Source organism: Cervus canadensis, chromosome 9, assembly GCF_019320065.1.
Source record: "Cervus canadensis isolate Bull #8, Minnesota chromosome 9, ASM1932006v1, whole genome shotgun sequence".
In the NCBI taxonomy this organism is placed as follows: domain Eukaryota; kingdom Metazoa; phylum Chordata; class Mammalia; order Artiodactyla; family Cervidae; genus Cervus; species Cervus canadensis.
This window is the reverse complement of record NC_057394.1, coordinates 51684067-51703550: the sequence shown is the minus strand read 5'-3', so window position 1 is coordinate 51703550 and position 19484 is coordinate 51684067. Positions and strand designations below refer to the sequence as shown.

General features: G+C 37.4%; 1 protein-coding gene across 6 annotated transcripts in view; it reads right to left on the bottom strand.

Moving 5' to 3' along the window:
• The window catches only part of DIAPH3 (diaphanous related formin 3), a 527980-nt gene that overhangs the window by 257234 nt on the left and 251262 nt on the right, over positions 1 to 19484 (bottom strand). For all 6 annotated transcript variants that reach the window (XM_043478170.1, XM_043478172.1, XM_043478171.1 and 3 more), the window contains one exon: positions 14723 to 14824. In XM_043478170.1, the coding sequence (XP_043334105.1) occupies positions 14723 to 14824 (102 nt within the window). The remainder of the gene's footprint in view (positions 1 to 14722; positions 14825 to 19484) is intronic.

The window sequence follows — 19484 nt, the reverse complement described above, 5'->3', positions numbered from 1 at the left end:
CAGGAGCCACAGTGAAAACTAGGTTGAGTAAAGCGTAAGCGTTTGAGATTCTGAGAATCTAAAGGAGTTTCCAAACGCTCTTACTCTGGGCCTCAAAGCACCCGTTCCTTGCCAAACCGGGACAGAAAAAGAGGGGAAGCCTTCTCAAGCAAAGTGAGTAGTCAGAGAGTAATAAGCCAGACGAGGCGGCTGACATTCCAGCTCCTTAAGAAAGAAGAGCATTTATTTTCCTCCCATATGGGCTCTGAGTTTCTAAAGATAAAAAATGGTTAGTCTCTGCAAAGAAAAGCAGAGGCGGGACTAGTTCAAGCAAAACTGCAATGCAGGCTAAAGACTACCTTGAAAACCTTTCCCTTTGCATTCATTTGCCTTTTCCTACCTCTTGTATACATATAAGACTGTGCCAATAGATCAAGAGTCTTGTATCTAGAAGCAAAGAAGTAGAAACAATATACGATATAGAAATGTGGAGTCAGAAATCTTGAGTTTGAATCCTTCTTTTCTGTTTGTGAGGTGTGGGATTTCTTGGTTAAATCACATATTCTAAATGAGTTTCAGTTCTTACAAGCCTAAGGGACTGTTGTCTCAGAAGGATAGATGCATCAGATACATGTATATAAATACACCTTGTGAACTGTACATCACTCGCCTAGTGGCTCAGATGGTTAAGAATCTGCCTACAACGTGGGAGACCTGTGTCCTGTCTGTAGATCGGGAAGATCCCCTGGAGCAGGGAATGGCTACCCACTGCAGTATTCTTACCTGGAGAATTCCATGGGCAGAAAAGCCTGGTGGGCTATAACCCACGGCTTGCAGAGAGTGAGACAGGAGTGAGCAACTATAACTTTCATTTTCAAATCAAGTACTATAACTGTCATGCACTTACCTGAGTGTCCTACAGTTGCTAATTTCATACAATACATATGTCATTGACCTGAAACTCCAAAATTAATCTCCCTCTTTGTTCCTATTATCCACAATCTCATCTTCTAAGTGTAACAAGTCTCAGATGCTACATAAAAAAATGATCAGACTAAACTAATGGAGTAAGGTTTTAATCTCCTCCCGCTTCCCTACTGCATGACGCGATTTACAAGCAGAGGCTAACCTGCTGCTTTGTAATACATGAGACAGTCAAAATGAATTTGGAGTATTTTCTGTTCTTGAGCACACTTTCTACAATAACTATCAAGCTATTATTGTATGCAACTGGATGATTTTAATTTCAGGAGATTCCTAAGGTTAAGATCCTAAGATTCCTAAGGCTAAGATCCTCAGAGAGTTAGAGGTAGAAAGCTTTTAGCTCGTATTTCTGGCTCCAACACATGCAACTAATATGAGATGCTCATCCTAATCAGTTTCTCAGTGATTTCAACTGTCCCCTTGAAAACTGTTGCCATGAATAGAATATAAATACTCCAGCACCATAACTCATCATGAGACCTGGAAGTCATGATAGCTGATCATAACTGAGATGGCTCATGAGTCAGTACTAGCCTTTATGCTATATTCCTAACCGATGCCCTTTGCCACTTAATGACATTAAATTGTGTATGTTTAAAAGTTAAAGTACAAAAAGACTGGGAGCTCTAAAAAAAAAAAGTCAAGAGTTATTAGAAATCAATTGGAGAGTGAACAAAACCCTTGAGAAAGAGGAAGGTATGAAAAGAGAGCAGAGGGAAGACTCTGAGCAAGATGCTCACTTAAGTCTAAGAAGGGGTAGAAAAGAGCCAGGGCAGGCGTCAGAAAAGCAGCCCCAGGGAGGGAGAGGAGAGAACAAGAGAGCAGACGGAGCTGAGCCTGTGAGTTGCTGATGCGGGTCAGGCGCACACGAGATGACAGACAAAGGATGTGTGCTGGGTCTGAAACCATGTGGCTGTGCATACCCTAAGAGAGAAATTCTGAAGACAGTGATGGGGGCAAAAGTACAACACAAAACATGCTAGAAAATAACAGGGTGAGAGAGAAAATTCTAAATGTAAAGTAGGAACCAGCTTTAAAGAAAGAAAGTAGGTCCTGAGCTGGATCATTACAGATAAAAAGAAAAACATCCAAAATAAACGTATAAGAAGGATAACAGCATCTAACAGAATTGAGCACTCACTATTGACTCCAAACCTGCACACTCTCCTTTAAATCTTGCTACAATCTACTGAGATAGGCCCTAAATTCACACACATTTTATAAAGGGAATTAAACCGAGGGGTATTAATAAACTTACCCAAAATTTCAAAGCTAGTAAATGGTAAACTAAGAATTCAAACCCAGGTCTGTCTAATTAGACTAGAAATGCAATGAAGGATATTTGCAGGAATCTCAAATACCAAGATGAAGTTGTTTTAACCCAGATTTGTGTTTCAGTGCTAGGAACATGCTGCATTCAAGCCTCAGTAAGATAAGCACTAAATAGTTATAGTTTTTCAGTATCTAAAATTAACTATCAAGCATCATAGGGAAAGTTACTTATTCATCTATCAGATATCTATTATGCTTATTACATGCCAGGTATTGTTCAAGACACTAGAAATTCTCTAACATATGTCTAAGAGAATGAGTCACGTTGTGACCATGGCCATTCTTATGATAAATTAATAGACAGGTTAATGGACAGAATACAATACAGTAAATGTGAAGGTAATGAGTACTTGGGAGAAAAATAAAGCAGGGAAAAGGAAAAGAAGTGCTATGAGCAACTGGGCATGCAATTTCAAATAGGGTGCTCAGAAAAGACCTTCAAAAGTTGACTGAGGAAGAAATATCGAAAGGATATGAGGCAACAAGCCATTTGGATCTATACAGAAAATAAGTCCAAGGAGACTATACAGCCAACAGGACAGTACAGAGGCTACGTGGTTAAAGCTGAGTTAGCCAGAGGAGAGTGGTAGAAAATGAGGCACAGAACATCAGGGCCCTGTCACATATGCAGAAACTTGTCACCGATAGCAAAGACTTAGGCTCCTCCTCCAAGGTGGAGGCCAGTATAAGGTTACAGGGAGAGACAAAGCCTTCTCCACCTAATGTCACTGCCTGCTTACAGGTGTGCTCAGTCGTGCCCGACTCTCTGCCCACCAGTCTCCTCTGTCCACGGCATTTCTCAGACAAGAACACTAGAGTGGGTTGCCATTTCCTTATGTCACTAGCTGCTATGTTAAGAACAGAATGCAGTGAAGATGAGTTGACATAGATATCATTTCTTAGTGCTCGCTTCGGCAGCACATTTACTAAAGAAAAAAAAAAGATATCATTTCTTAGTATTATCAAATAATTTCACAACATTTTACATTTATACATGCCTATAAGAACATAAACAATACAATGTACCTTTTGCTAACACATGAAAAAAGTGGTCAGACCAATACAAATTACAGTTGAAAATTCAAACTTTTTGAGAAACTCAGGAGAGCAACTCAATGAAACAGCATATTATTCTGATCATGCTGTGTTTTTATTAGTTCTCATAAATTAAAGAATTAAAGAGTTATTTAACATAGCTGACATTCTACTAATTTCAGGGGAATAAGGGTAACAAATACTCATAAGAGAATTCATTCAGAGTTCAATTCCACTTATCCTCCCACTCTACAAAGAACACAACTGGTAGTACATGAGTGAATTTTCCCATTAATGACAGGATTTAATATTACTATTTTGATGTATATTTGAACTAAATGAACTCAATCCCTTGAATAAACAAGAGCTACTGTATCATAGAATATGTCTGCACACTTCTGGCATTTTAACTTTATCTTAGTTCATAATATAGGCACTATACATTTTTTACTATGATATACTAGAAATCACTCCATTTTCCTTCATGAAGCAAGATCTGCAGGCAAAAGTAGTTTTTTCTTTCTTTTCACAGATACATATTCCACAACCACTGTTCTCATGACCACCAGCTTCTTTCCAAAAGTCCCTGATGAATTATATCCCACAAATGCCAAACAGCCCTCTCGCCCTGCCTCATGCTTAGCTTTTGAAACAAACTGCAATAGTGTCATATCAAAAAATCACCTTGTACAATTCCCTAGACCAGGGATTACAATTTTCCTCAGAGAGGTGGTAAGCAGCAGCAAAAACAAATAAAACCTTGCAGATGATGAGTCCCTCTCCAGGGAGAAGACTGAGATAAACAGTCAGGTTTGCATATTTTGCTGTGCCCTCACGGCCTCCTGTGTTACATTTCTGATTCATACCCTGGGTGATCTCATCTAGCGCCAGAGCTTTAAATTCCACAAGTATGTGACTAGCTCCCGAATTTATGCCTTCAGCCCTGACCTCCAGCTTACATCCCAACTGCTTTCTGCATAGGTCCACTCACAAGTCCACAGATGTTTTAAGTGATCTTCCCTCCCTGAGTCTGCTTCTGTCTTGAGTCTTTTCCTATTCTCTGGAAATAGGATCTCCTATCTATCTAATTGAACAGTGCAAGCACCTTGCAGTCATCCTGGACTCTTCTCATTCATTAAATCTGACCTATCAGATACCCTGGCTTCCCTAATTTTGAAATATTATATGGACTTTGCCCTTCTCACCATGGACACTGCCATCAAGCCAGCACCCTTTCTCACCTTCATCATTGTTATAGCATGTTAACTGGCCGCTGGCTTCAATTTACTCTCCTACCCCACCACCTGTTCCTCACACAGCTGCCAGAATAATCAACCCGACCTAAACCTAAGGCACAGACCAGATACTTTCACTCCTCCATGTAAAGATCTCCAGTGATTTCCTAGCATGACGGCCGCCGGCCCACACTCTGCCGGCGCGGTCCTGGGGCCTCCGTCTCCCCCTCTCCCGCTGCCCGCCCCTCCACCCGCTCTGCATCAGCCAGGCTCCCCTGCGCCAAACCCCACTGTCCCCAGAGCCCGGCGCTCTGCGGCCTCTGTCTGTGAGCGGTCCCCCGAGCCGGTCACTCAGGTGCTTGCTCAGAGGGGAGAGGCCCTCCCCAGTCATTGATCACCACCGCATGCTGAAGAGTCCCGAGGGCCACCTGACTCCACACTTTCATTTCTGTGTCTGGGTCACTGTACGCGACTACAGTGGAAGACCAAGGAGGAGGAAGAGGTGTGTTCCCTGCAACAAACTCAGAATCCAGAACACGGCCGAGCACACAGCAGGTGTCCAATAAATATTTGTCAAATAAATGTAGAAATGAGTGAATCACTGCTGAACCAAGCGGACAGGTATTGAAATGAAACACATGAGACAGTGGTTTAGTCACCAATATAATCTCAAGGTCTATATTCATCCATACAAGTCTGGTAATTCAGACCCATGTAAACCAAATGCCTAGTGGACATGAAGCCACTTCCTCAGAATCATCTAAATGAGAACTCAAATTAATATCCAGAAATGTTCTGAAATATACTCAATCTACCAACAGTGAAGCCATGTTAAGTTAAACCAAAAAAAAGTCTCTAATTTTCAGTGAATTTCAGTATATTTGCCTAAATCAATAAATCTGTTATACATTATTTTATACTACCAAATATCATGTAAAGAAAAGGTGTAAATGGCCTTTTAAGAGTTTTGTCAACATGTAGCTCCACCGTGTCATATGTCAGCAGAATTAAGAAGAAACCTGTGAGAGAAAAATCTTCAGAGAAAATACTAGGATGGGTGAAACAGAACTTTCTCTTACCTGATAACTGATGTTTAACTACTTAAACCTATAAAATTTCTATAAGTTTCACTAGAAATTCAAATGGCGTTGTGATCCTTTTGACTTGGACCACTGAATGAGATGAAAAGCAGAAACCAGATTATAAGGGAAATGACAGCAGTATGACCCATCTGAAGAACTTCAGGCTACAGACCAATGACAACTGAAAGGAAGCTAAATTAATAAGCCTTAAACTAGGTGGAAGAAAAGCCATCTGTGCTAGGGAGCCTATATTAAGTACTGGATCCTGGCAGAAACGTGTCAAGAAGGTTGCAAAGCAAACGGACAAGAATAGCTGAACAACAGCTGAAGGTTTACAATCTTAAGAGAAGCAGACCTTTAAGATTTAAATAGCTATGGACAAAGTTATAACAGCTTATTATTCTAAACAAATGTCCTCCTGGATGGTGAAGGATTTGCAGATGAGGTTGCCAAAGTGCTGTCTAGAGCACACCAAGATGTGAAGGACCAGGGACGAAGGCAGCAACCGAAGACAAACAGGACTCCTATGTTCCAGGAGGAGAGACTGGGGGGATCTATGTCACTGACAGACAAGACTGAAGACGAATTATTAAGGAGAAAAGGAAACAGTAATTACAAGAAGCCAAAATGGACTCTTAAAAGAAGAAACTGATAATTCTGTGAAACAGGAACGATTTTGTATCTGGACATTTGCAAAGCACTCCAAATAATCAACACCTGAATGAAAAAGAGGTGGATATTTTAAGTCTGGGAAAGCAGTGACTCAGTGGACATATTCTTTCAGGTTCCACACCAATTCTGGTCAGTCTTTTCTGAAGTTGTTTCAATAAGCTATGATTCTTACACCAAATCACAACTTCCTCAATACGTTTTAGAAAATTCAATTTCTTCTGAGTACCAAGAGCAGCACTGTATAGGGCAGGTACCCGAGTATTCACAGACTTAAACAGCAGGGCCTCATGAGCTAAAGAAGGAGAAAAGAGAAATAAGACAAAAGTGGAGTAAGTCTACAAAGTGACAAGTCTACAAAGTAGGTGGCAGGATCATATAGGGTGGTTATATTCCATTTTGAATACAAGTATAAATTCAGACTTTTATGCTCAAAATTGTTGGTTACTTGGTCTACTTTTAAATTAACCCATTCTTACCAAAGAAATAATTGGCCAGAGACTTATTTTAACAAAAATTAAAATCACTCTCTCAAAAGTACACAACATTTTCATTTCAGAATGTGATTTTTAAAAACAATTGTCTGTATCGTACCATAATGATGGATATATGTCATTATATATTTGTCCAAATCCACTGAACGTACAACACCAAGAATGAACGCTAAGGTAATCGATGGACATTGAGCAATTATGATGTTTGTGTAGTTCATGAATTGTGATAAATGTATCACTCTAGTGGAAGATATTGATAAAGGGGGAGGCTGTGCATGTGCATACAGAAAATCTCTGTAACTTACCCCCAATTTTTCTGTGAACTTTTTTTTCTAATAATTGTCGATAATTTCAAAGTATTACAAATTTTTTATAGTCAGAAAACAAATTAAAAAGTAAAATATCAAAAACAATTCTTACTTCATTTTTATTTTACTATTCTTGCTATATATGTTTTCCCTCCTTTCTGTTCATCTCTTTCGTTTTCCATATATTCACTTAGCCTGTATGGTGCAGCCACCACGTACCAGAAGGTGGACCATGGATCAGGAATATAAAGATGAGCATGGTATACGTAAGCCTGTCAAAAATCCCAAGCATAAATGAAATCTGTGACATACTTATACTTCAGGGAAATAAGAACCATCTAGAGATAAGTACCCGGCATTATGATAACAAAGAGGAAGGATCCTGAATTACGCAAGGAATAACAGAAGTGCTAGAGAAAGAATTCCAGAGAGGGTTTCCCAAAGCAGAGAGGAGGGGCACCAGGCTGTGGACGGGCCTGGGCGTGGGCCCTGAGAACAGGGCAAGTGGTCTAGGAGATGAAGCACAGGGCAGGCGAGACAGGAGGCAGGAGGAGTGGCTAGACTGTTCCTCAAAGACCTAAGGCTGGTGCCTGAGCGGGCAGGAAGGAGAGGCTCGCAGAGGAAGTCTGAGGAAGCACTCGGGGTTGATGAGCATGTTCATTATCTTGATTATGGTGATGGTTTCACAAGTGTACTTATATCAAATGAATCAAATTCTACAAGTTTTAAATATATGCATTTTACTGTGTGCCAATTATACTTCAATGAAGTTTTTTTTGTTAGTTTTTAAGGCATTCTATTTTAAGAATTTTAGACATCCATGTAAAAGTTATAGGAAGCAAGCAAAATAGCTTAGGGAAATCAGTGAGGGACAGTCAGTGGCATTTCACTCATTCTACAACTTTACAGGATGTTCCACACCATGCAAGGAGAGACTTAATCAACTGCTATTTACATGTCCCTATTATGTGCAAAGGACTGAGCTCGTCCTAAATCACAGAACATTCCTTAAGTGAGGAACATGGATCTTCAATTCATTTTCATAATCAAACTTCAAAAATGTAGGATACAGAAGACATCATAAACATGGAAGGCCAAGTGAGAGGCAATAAGAAAATCTGTAAATATTTACAAAGGAATAACACATAGGTTATATAAGGAGCTTCTACAAACTATAATGAAAGAAAGATAATATAATAAGAAAGTAAATCCAGGAAGAAGTAAATAACCAATAAATATATAATAAACTGCATCAATCTCATTTGGTAGCCTGTTAATATAAAGTGAAAAAAAAAATCACAAGTGGAATAAAAAAGGTTATATTAAGTACTAGTGATGGCACAAGAAAAAAATCCTAATGTATATTGTTCATAAAAATATAAATTGACATAATTTCTAGAAGGGTAACTTGGCAGGAATGACCAAGATTAACAGAAGTTTTCACCTAGGAATTCAAATTCTATGACTTTTACAAAGAAATAATAATATTAATCACAAAAGCTAACCCTTAAAAGAGTTTAGGATTACAAGAGGATTTACACATATCACTGCATCTATTTAATACTCAGAAGAACGCAGTGGATGTAGACACCACTACTGGCCCTGTGGTTGGCAGAATCATGATTCCCCCAAATAGGGCCACATACTGATCCCCAAAACTTTTGAATATGTTAACTTACATGGCAGAAGAGACGTTGTGGATGTGATTAAATTAAGATTCTTGATTACCCTAGATTAGTGAATATAAACACAAGGTCCTTATGAGAGTGGAGGAAAGAGCCAGGGAAGGAGGCGTGATGACAAAAGGAGACGTGCGCGGGATGGCAGACCATAAGCAAGGAGTGTGCGCAGCCGCCAAAGCGGGGAGGGCCAGGAGGAAATCCTTCCCAGAGCTCTCAGAGGAACACAGCATTAACGACTCGTCCCAGACTCCTGACCTCCAGGATTCTAAGACAATAAATGTATTTCGTTTCAAGCCACTAAGTCTGTGGTACTTTGTTACAGCAGCAACAGAAAACTAACGTAAGTTTCACAAATAAGGCAACTGAGGTACAGGAAAATGAACAACTACCCAAGATCACAAAGCCTGTGAGGCTGATGTAGGATTTAAACCCAAAGTTCATGCACATAACCTCTATAAAACGCTCCCTCCAAACACATATGCAAACAAGGTATGAAGAATTATTTTTTTTAAACCTGGGGGAAAACAAAACTAACCATCCTTCATTAAGGAAATAGTTACAGAAAAAATCAAAAATATCAGTAGGTGGCACAGTGGTAAAGAATCCCCTGACCAATGCAGGAGACTTAGGAGACAAGGGTTCAATCCCTAGGTCAGGAAGGTCCCTTCAAGTAGGAAACGGCAACCTGCTCCAGTATTCTTGCCTGGAGAATTTCATGGAAAGAAGAGGCTGGCAGGCTATAGCCCACGAGGCTGCAAAGAGTCAGACATGACTGAGCACAGCATGAAATATCATATAGGAATTCCAAAACATCACATCATAAAAACAAAATCTCCAAAACATATTTCATGGTGAAAAGTTTTAGAACAATGTGCAAATGAATATGCATACATTTGTAAATACAAAGAAATAGGATTGGAAAGCCAGCAAAACATTTAAAAAGATCATTTATATGGAATGCAGTGGGTAGTGAGATACAAGGAAACTTTTACATTGTATTCAATATTTTTATACGTTATTTAAATGTTTTATAACAAGAATATTTAGAAGTATTTTAAAATGAGGCATTTTTAATGGAAGGAAATTTGCATGAACTTCTTACAACATGTTTTGGTTAAAAATAAAAGTCTCTACTGCACAAAGTTTAAAAGCCCTGCCCTACAGTGACACCAAATGGTGGCAGATCAAAATACAGTACACAAACAAAACATTTGTTCAATTTCTTATAAACACTACAATTCCTTTGAAGAATTGGAAGCTTAACAAAACTAAATAATGTGGAGACAAATACTCAAAAGCTTAGAATTTTTAATCAAAGAAATTCTAGTATACCCAGCTTCAAATGCAACTTTTAGGCCTCTATCTAAGCTTCAGTTAAATCTTGTGATCCCATTGAGTATTTACATATCTTACTTCTCACACAGTTAACTGTACCACTGTGAGCACAGTGATTTTACCTAATGGCTTATTGATCAAAAGATGACTGCAAATATAAAAAAATACAGTCATACAACTAAAATCAGGTTCTTTCAACAGAAACCAGCCTTTGATGAGTAGGCAGTATTTGAGGGAAATAAACAAGGAGATACTAAGGCTGAAGAGAGGAAAAGTAAGGAATCCAAGAAAAAAGACAGCTAACTGATCCAATGAGTGAGAGTTTCTAAGAAGCACACTTTCCTTTTATAATATTATTGATAGAAAATTAAGCTGAATAAAGCATGAGACTAGGGCACTCCAAATATGAAACAATTTCTCAATAAAAAGTTTTATCCTGGACTGTCTAGGGAAAAGAATGTTTCAAATTTAAGCACACTGATTAGTATTCAATGTCTTCTGCCCAAAACCTAAAAAGTGAAACTAGCTCAGTCATGACTGACTCTTTGCAACCCATGGACTATACACACACAGTCCATGGAATTCTCTAGGCCAGAATACTGGAGTGGGTAGCCTTTCCCTTCTCCAGAGGATCTTCCCAAACCAGGGATTGAACCCAGGTCTCCCACATTGCAGGTGGATTCCTTATCAACTGAGCTATCAGAGGAGCCCAAAACCTAAACCAACAAATAAAACCAGCTGTAAATTGTCTCATTCATTTCACATTACACAGAATGATATAAAGATGGACCACCTCTCAGAACACATCTTTAAAATAACAAAATATCACTTGACTAGCACACTTAGTCTCTCAGAATTAAATGACAGCTTGTTCAGACTATTTGATATGTTATTTTTCCCTTATGTCAAAATTTCCTGGAAAACATAGCTATCAGCCACAAAACAAGTCAATAATATCAATAAACTCCTAGGTCCTGAATTCAGAGCACTGGGTTATCAGTTCTAAAGGTACCAGCTATCACCATGTCAACACCACTACTAGACTACAAGGCATCAACAGGGGCGCCCTGGAACTCCTGAGAACTGTCGGGCTCAAACTGGCCAAGGCTCAAGTTAGCAGGGCTGCAAGAATAAGTTCAGGGATGCACCTTAAGATTCTGAATTACCAGTAATTAACATAATTAAGATGAGCAATTAAATGTTTAGTACCATAAAAGTACCAAGATACAGCTCGCCTGCATTAAGACTATTTTTTAAAGAACAGAGATAAGATCAAGATTAAAGAACTTTGCTTCAATTTCAAGGGAGAAATAAATAAAAGTGGATATGGAAACTCCGTATTACAGGAAACGTGGAGAGAATACAGACATAGCAAACGGTTTAGTTGTTTAAAGAAAACATAAGGGACATACAATTTAATGGATATTCACACATTTCTGAATAGTATATCTGAATACCATACTCTATAGACCATAGAACCTGGGATACTTGTATGTAAGTAATCAACGACAAAAGTAGAACATACTTCTAATTTACATGTTGTGTTTTATATATTCTATCTGGTATTTTGGGACACACCACGCAACATGTAGGATCTCAGTTACCTGACAAGGGATCAAACTCAGGGCCCCTGCATTGGAAGGTTGGAGTCTTAATCACTGGACAGCCAAGGAAGTCTCTATTCTACTAGGCCTTTAATTGACATTGATTACCAGCAATTTGGATGTGTTCCTTTCACAAACCGCCTTTCTATGAAACAGAAATAATGGAGACAAACACTGATGTCCAGGTAAGCTGGATTTTGTTTGTTTGTCGTTTTACGTAATTCTTGTGTGGAACTAAAACAGATTATATAATGCAAACAACTTTAGTGACTTTATCCACTGTATCAGATTTGAATGTTTATTTAAATAGAAAACATCTGTAATTCACATGAATCAAATTAATGAATTTACATAATTGGATAAAAGAAAAATGTAAACTGGCAATGAAAATAACTGCAGGGTTTTAACTGATTTCTATGAAAATGAAAACAATGCTAGAAATGACAGTATCAGTGCAGAACCTGAAGATGAAACAGTTAACACCAGTCTATCTATGGTGAAAACAAGTAAAAAGGCAAGTTTCGATCCTATTTGGGGTGGAACGACCACCTCTGACTCTTTCTTGTTTGTGACTGTGAAGATTTTTCAGCTAGAAATGATTAGCACTTTAAATATAGGTTTAGTCAATAAGTAAAGGTTTTTCTACAAGAGCAAAGTCTTATAGGAATCTGCAGTTTAGTTTACCTCTAGTTAGCAGCCCATCTTCAATATATACACAAGTATACTAAGCTTATAACTTTAAAAATGAAACAGCATTATAAGAATCTTTAAAAATATAATTACATGGTAATTATAATCAATTTCTTAAAACCAACAAATTATGGTATCATTTATACAATGTTGATAAACTGAAAACACATCACTCTTTAATGAATGAGTGAACTCACTGAGTTTTTAAATTAGAAAGAACAGAAAACGTCAGGCATCACACGTGGTTCATCATTTTGGGGGTAACTCTCAGCTGTTTAAAACTTTAGGCACGTTTTCCTGTCTTTGGGCGATGCATGGGGGTTTGAGAAATAGTGACAGCCAGATTGAAAATGGTGAAAAACTGGAATGGAAAAAAAGATGAAGTGAAGAATATTACTATTTGCTACCCCCTACCCCCAAAAAAAGAGTATATAAAAACTTCACATTTTTCTTCAATTGTCTTTCTCCTTTCTCCATCAAAACAAATATATTTTAAGATGTTAGTGTAACACAAACCAGAACTTGAAACAATATTTTTAGAAATGTTCATAATCAACAGATAATAGCGGATGGTTTTCAACAGTATCACTCCAGCGCTCTATATCCCATTTGTAGTCAGGTATGATCAGCATGGAATGTGTAGAGTCAAGGTCAAGTTTGCATTGACATGTCCTGAAACTATTTCTGTCTTAAAATCAAAATTATCATGTCTAAAGCCCTGGTACCTGGGAATATACTTATTTTAACTTTCTGACCCCTCTGAGTACAATACTTGTAAGTCATGCCTCTTTGATGTGAACCCTGGTTTCTCAAAGGCAGGCATAACCTGACTATTTAAATAAACCTAAAACATCTGCAAGTTAGAGTTCATTCTTCTGTGACAATCACCAGGAAAAATATGAAAGTAGTTTTATTTTTTTTTTTTGAGAGTAGTTTTAAATCTCTGTGATGATATGCAACATAAAGAGTTTCTTGGTAAGTAATATTTTCATATAAGTTTGCGTTTCATATTTAACATGGATAGGAATATTTCAAAATTGTAATTTTACATCCTATGATTTTCATTCAAGAGTCAAAAAGGATGAACAAACATCAACAATCTAAGCAGCTTGTGGTTAAAAATGTAGTCTCATATGGAAGATATTGTGTCACACAGGGAACAAGAGAAAGACTGATCAGGTGACAGAAAATAAACAAGAAAATAAAGAAAAAAAGAGAGAGAGAGAGAGACAAGAGGATAAAAGAGCTCTCTGGAGAGACTCTAGTAAAAAAAAATAGCATTTTTCTAAAAATAATGTTTAAAAGTTTTATAATAAAAATTGTAGGGCTATGAACAGGAAAAACCTGCCTTTTTTTCTCTCTAATCTGACTCTGTGAACTTTGGGGGCAGGGGAGTCACTGCGGGGAGGGCTGAGGAGACTGGATTTATGAAGAGACAGGAAGCAGTTTAAGTGTCAGTAACACGCCAAATAATAGTCTGCACACACAGTCCTTCAGTCATCCAACCTGAGCCTTCCGAACTACATACATATAACACTATCACGTCCCTGGAGGTTGGTAATAATATAGCTGAAGACTCAGGGGAAAAAAATCTTATATAATAAAAAAAAATGAAATAGTACTTCAAACATCACCATGATGGCTGAAGTACCCAACGTCAACATGATAATTTAATGGTAGAAGGTAAGAGCAGGAGAAAAGAAAACTTGATAAAAACCTTAAATTCAAGTCGCAATAGAGCTAACATGTAACACTGGAAAGTCTTTTTTCATCTCTTTAGATCCCAACTTCTATAAAATAGGAGGCTGGAAAAAGATGATTATCAAGGAGTCTTGAAGATTTTCTAAAACACATTAATTTTTTCATCCTCATTTCCAAAGAGAAACTATATTTCTAATTTTGGAGTCTAAAACATGAGATGAACTGAAGTGAATGATTAGAATGAGAAAGTGAAGCTACTCTTGCAATATGTTGGAATATACACCTCTAGAATAAAGCACAAATACACTCCAGTCATAGGAGTGCAGGTTTCATTTTACATTTTCATATTAAATAGAAAAGATAAAAAAATCACATTTATGCTTTTGAAAAAACTCCTTGGACTTCATTTATGGCTAGAATTTCAACATATTTTAAAACCAACATAACTTCCCATAAATATCCTCAGGTTAAGAAGAAACGCAAGGTGGACATTAAACATTTGTGAACAGCAACGAGGTGAAAAGCCTTACATTCTCTTTTCTCTGCTCACAGTACAGAGGTCCCCTCCAAAGAGAGCTGACAGGGTACTCACCACAACAGCAAACTGCTCGGGTTCACATAAGTTGCTATATTCACTCTGGTACTGAGACAGTGAATTCAACTGTTCTTGATCGGGAAGATGTTTTATTAAGTTCTAAAATTAAAACCAAAGGAAAATATCTTCATTAATGTGCTTCTTAAATTCTAGGAAAATTTACTAATAAACTGTGAGAAGGAAATCATTGACCAAGTTAATCTTCAGTTTTATTTCTAGTTAACTTCCCAAATACTAAGCCTTAAGCTTTAGTCTCTGTATCTTGAGAGCAACTAATTTTCCTCTTTTCTATCCAGGGTTATTACACATTCAAATCAAGCACTACTCAATGTTTATTTGATTAGCTATATAATTGAGAAAGGAGAATTCAACCTATACCAAAGGAAGAGCTTTCTCACCTGGATAAATGTGATCAATTACATTTCAGCTATAGGGAATTAAATGTCAGAAATTTTCAGGCAAAGCCAAACATATTTTAGCACTTCACTCAGGGGTATAAAAGAGATCATATTGCTTCTAACAGGCAAGAGAAAGAATAGAAAAGAAATCAAGGGAATTTTAATGACAGCACTTGTAAGATTTAACCAATATGATTACAGTTTTAATAATAAAAATGAAGATATCTCTAAAACAAGACAAGGTAACTTTTCTGATGTGAAAGAAAACTTGAAAAGGCATTGAAGACACAGGATGATGAATGTTGCAGATAAAAGAATACAGAGAGAACTTAAGTTCCATGGCTGTAATGGCCCTTTGCCTCAATCATCTTCAGCTTAGAAAGGGAATACATATAATTATGCCTCCTTGTTAGAACTTAAATGATTAAACCAACCCTTTGACAAAGTCTATATAGATGCTCTGTATCAAAATATGATTGACAATAATAGTATTATAGCAAATTAGTATATTGACATTAAAATTAAGAAAAAAAGAGTGGTTGGTACTCACAATTGCAAATTACAGCAGAAGTAAACTCTGTACAAGCCCAAAGTCAAATTCAAATTATAACTAAACCTATATCATGCTAAATAAGTTTAAGGAAAAAAAATCCCCAATGGTGTTATATTAGTTAAAAAATAATGTTAGAAATGTTATATATCAAAGAGTTAGATCAAAGAACAAGTTTTTCACTCACTGTGTACCTTTGGACAAAAACTTGATTGACTGGCCAAAAACAAACAAAAAAGTGGCAAATTTAAGATCATCTAAAAAAATATTCAACATTAATACTACCAAACTGAATAAAAACAATAAAAGAATATGATTTTCCCTTATAAACAGAAATTTCTCTCAGTAAAACTGCCTAAGACCAGAAGACTCGGTTATTAACAAAAGACTTGGTTTCTTTTAATCATTCTAGTTGACAGCTGACCTATTTATTACACTCAATTTCTTCAGCATCTTTTAGATAACCATAAAATCACCTTGAATATTTTTAGTTAACATATACTTACATTTTAATCTTTCATCACAAATTCATTACTTTTTCACTTCATTATTTTTGTTTTCTAAAGTAATAAAACTATTAGATTTGTAAAATTACAGGCCCAACTTTCCTTTGTGTTCCCCTTTTCATATTTCCCATCCCAAATTCCTTTCAAAATAAAGTCTTCAAAGTTGCCCCACACAGCTTTTCACTCAGGATCCCTCTGCCTATATACATGCCATATTCACACTGGAAGGACTGATGCTGAAGCTGAGACACCAATAGTTTGGCGACCTGATGTGAAGAGCGGATGCATTTGAAAAGACCCTCTTGCTGGGAAAGGCTGATGGCAGGAGGAGAAGGGGAGGACGAAGGATGAGATGGTTGGATGGCATCACTGCCTCCATGGACATGGGTTTGAGTAAACTCCGGGAGTTGGTGATGGACAGGGAGGCCTGGCGTGCTGCGATTTATGGGGTCGCAAAGAGTCGGACACGACTGAGCGACTGAACTGGACTGAACTGGACTGAACTAATTCAACCTTTAAGGACCTTTACACACACACTCAGGCTCCCCTGGTGGCTCAGAGAGTAAAGAATCTGCCTGCATTGCAGGAGACCTGAGTCCAATCCCTGGGTCGGGAAAATCCCCTGGAGAAGAGAACGGCAACCCACTCCAGTATTGCAGCCTGGAGAATCCCATGGACAGAGGAGCCTGGCGGGCTGCCGTCCATGGGGTCTCAGCTCAGAGTTGGACGTGACTGAGCGACTGACACACATGCTCACACACAGTCGCACACCTCACACACCATCTCGGTCTAAGACTCTCTATACAGCCAGGTTTACCTTGTATTACAACCATACATATAAAATTATAATTATATATATATGTGTGTATATATATATATAAATGCCATCTCCCTTGCCACACTAGAAACTCCACAAAGCTAAAGTCTGTGTCTGATCAAGCCTATACCTGAGTGAGCCTAACACCATGCCTTCATATGGTAGGCACTATAAAATATGTGCTAAATTAATTAATGATTATTACAAAGTACTGCTTTCTCTATGCTCTGTTCAAAATAGGCAAGTTCTTCACTTTTCAATTGGAAAGTATTTTTAAAATTAAAAATAAAGACTTCAAACAGCATGAAATTCTTATTTTTTAATGAATATATTAAGATTTTGCATATGTCCAAAGTAAATTTTTAGATTTTCAATTCATAAGATTGGTTTTATAATTAGTAAGTGTGGTAAGCAGAATGATGACCCAACCCCACTAAGAGATCCACATTTAATACCCAGAACTTATTAAATATTAACTTACACAACAAAGGGAACCAGGGTTTAAAACGGAATTAAGTTGCTATCAGTTGACCCTAAACTAGAGACATTATCCTGGATTACCCGGATGTGCCCAATGGAACCACAAAGGCCTTAAACGTGGAAGAGGCAGAGCACAACAGTAAGAGGAAGAGGGGAACAGAGGACACCCCTACAGCCTCTGTGAGCAGAGGAACAGAGCTACAAAGTAACTGGCTGAGAAGATGAAGGAGTGTGTTCACCAGCCCAGGAATGCGGGCAGCCAGGAGCGGCTGGGAAACAAAGCAAGCCTGAAGCCTCCAGGGAGGAGTGCAAGTCGGCCACACCTGGACTCGGGCACGGTAAGACCGCACCAGGCTTGTTCTACAAAAACGCAATATATTTGTTTTATAGTAAGCCACCAAATTTGTGGTAAATTGTTAAAGTAGTAATAGAGAAGTAATATGTTAATAAATTATGTGGAACTGAATGTTCTTCGGACATGAATTTTAAAACCCAAACTTTTTTCCACTCAAACAACAAAAGACATGATCATGCAAAATATTCATATAAACAAGTTAAAAGCTACTGTGTAAATACAAATATTTATATATTTATAATATTTACAAATGCGCTATAAAAACTACATATGCATTAAGTAGAAGCATTTTAGTGAAAGAACTTGGAAATCTACTCCCAGGAACAAAGCACATTCACGATCAAAAGGAATAAATACAAAAACTAAGAGAAACTGCTGGAGGAAAAACACGCTTGAAGAAAGGCTGCTACGTTAGGCAGTTTAAGAGTCTGAGACTTAGCACAAGTCACTGATGGGATTATATATTAACACCACATTTAGAAGACAGGACAGAAAAAACCAAGAACTTCCAAGGATACCATTTATTGATGGGTTAAAACATTTAGAATATTTTTAATTAGTTGTTAACACTAACAAATATTTGGTTTCTTTTTATCACTAAAAAAATCATTTTCTAAGTATGTTGTTGTAAGAATAAAGGTAACAAACTAAAGATAATATTCTCTCAAATTTGCGGTTTGCTTCTCCAACTTTAAATTCTGTCAAGACCAGTATTAATGTTAGTTCACATAGAATTCAGGAAGCAATTCTGCCAACAGGGTACAAACATTTGTAAAATAATCCTATGAGTAGAAACTATTTTAAAAATCTTCCAGCCTTCTGAATGACTCAGAATACTATGCAAAAAATGTCTAGTATTCACAGAAACACAAATGACTCAAGTAAGGGTTGTTAGTAATGGTAACTCTAAATAAAGAGAAAACTCCCTCAATCTTCTTGACCAAACAAAAATACAACTTTAAAAGACATACAAGCCCAAGAAAATCATATTCTATAAGGATCATAAAAATAAATTTAAATTAGCATATTATTAGACTTAACTGCAAAAAAAAAAAAAATAAACATACATGTAAAAGGAAACAATCTGCCTTTCAGAAACAGTCATTTAAAATAACTGAAATGTAATCATTTGATAGCATTATATTAAGTTTGCAAATAGCCAGAACATGGAAGCAACCTGGATGCCCATATAAGGAAGCTGTGGTACATATACACCATGGAATATTACTCAGCCATTAAAAACAATTCATTTGAATCAGTTCTAATGAGATGGATGAAACTGGAGCCCGTTATACAGAGTGAAGTAAGCCAGAAAGATAAAGACCAATACAGCATACTAACGCATATATATGGAATTTAGAAAGATGGTAACGATAACCCTATATACAAAACAGAAAAAGAGACACAGATGTACAGAACAGACTTTGGGACTCTGTGGGAGAAGGCGGGGGTGGGATGTTTTGAGAGAAGAGCATCGAAACATGTATAATATCAAGGGTGAAAGAGATCACCAGCCCAGGTTGGATGCACGAGACAAGTGCTCAGGGCTGGTGCACTGGGAAGACCCAGAGGGATGGGATGGGGAGGGAGGCGGAAGGGGGGATTGGGATGGGGAACACATGTAAATCAATGGCTGATTCATGTCAATGTATG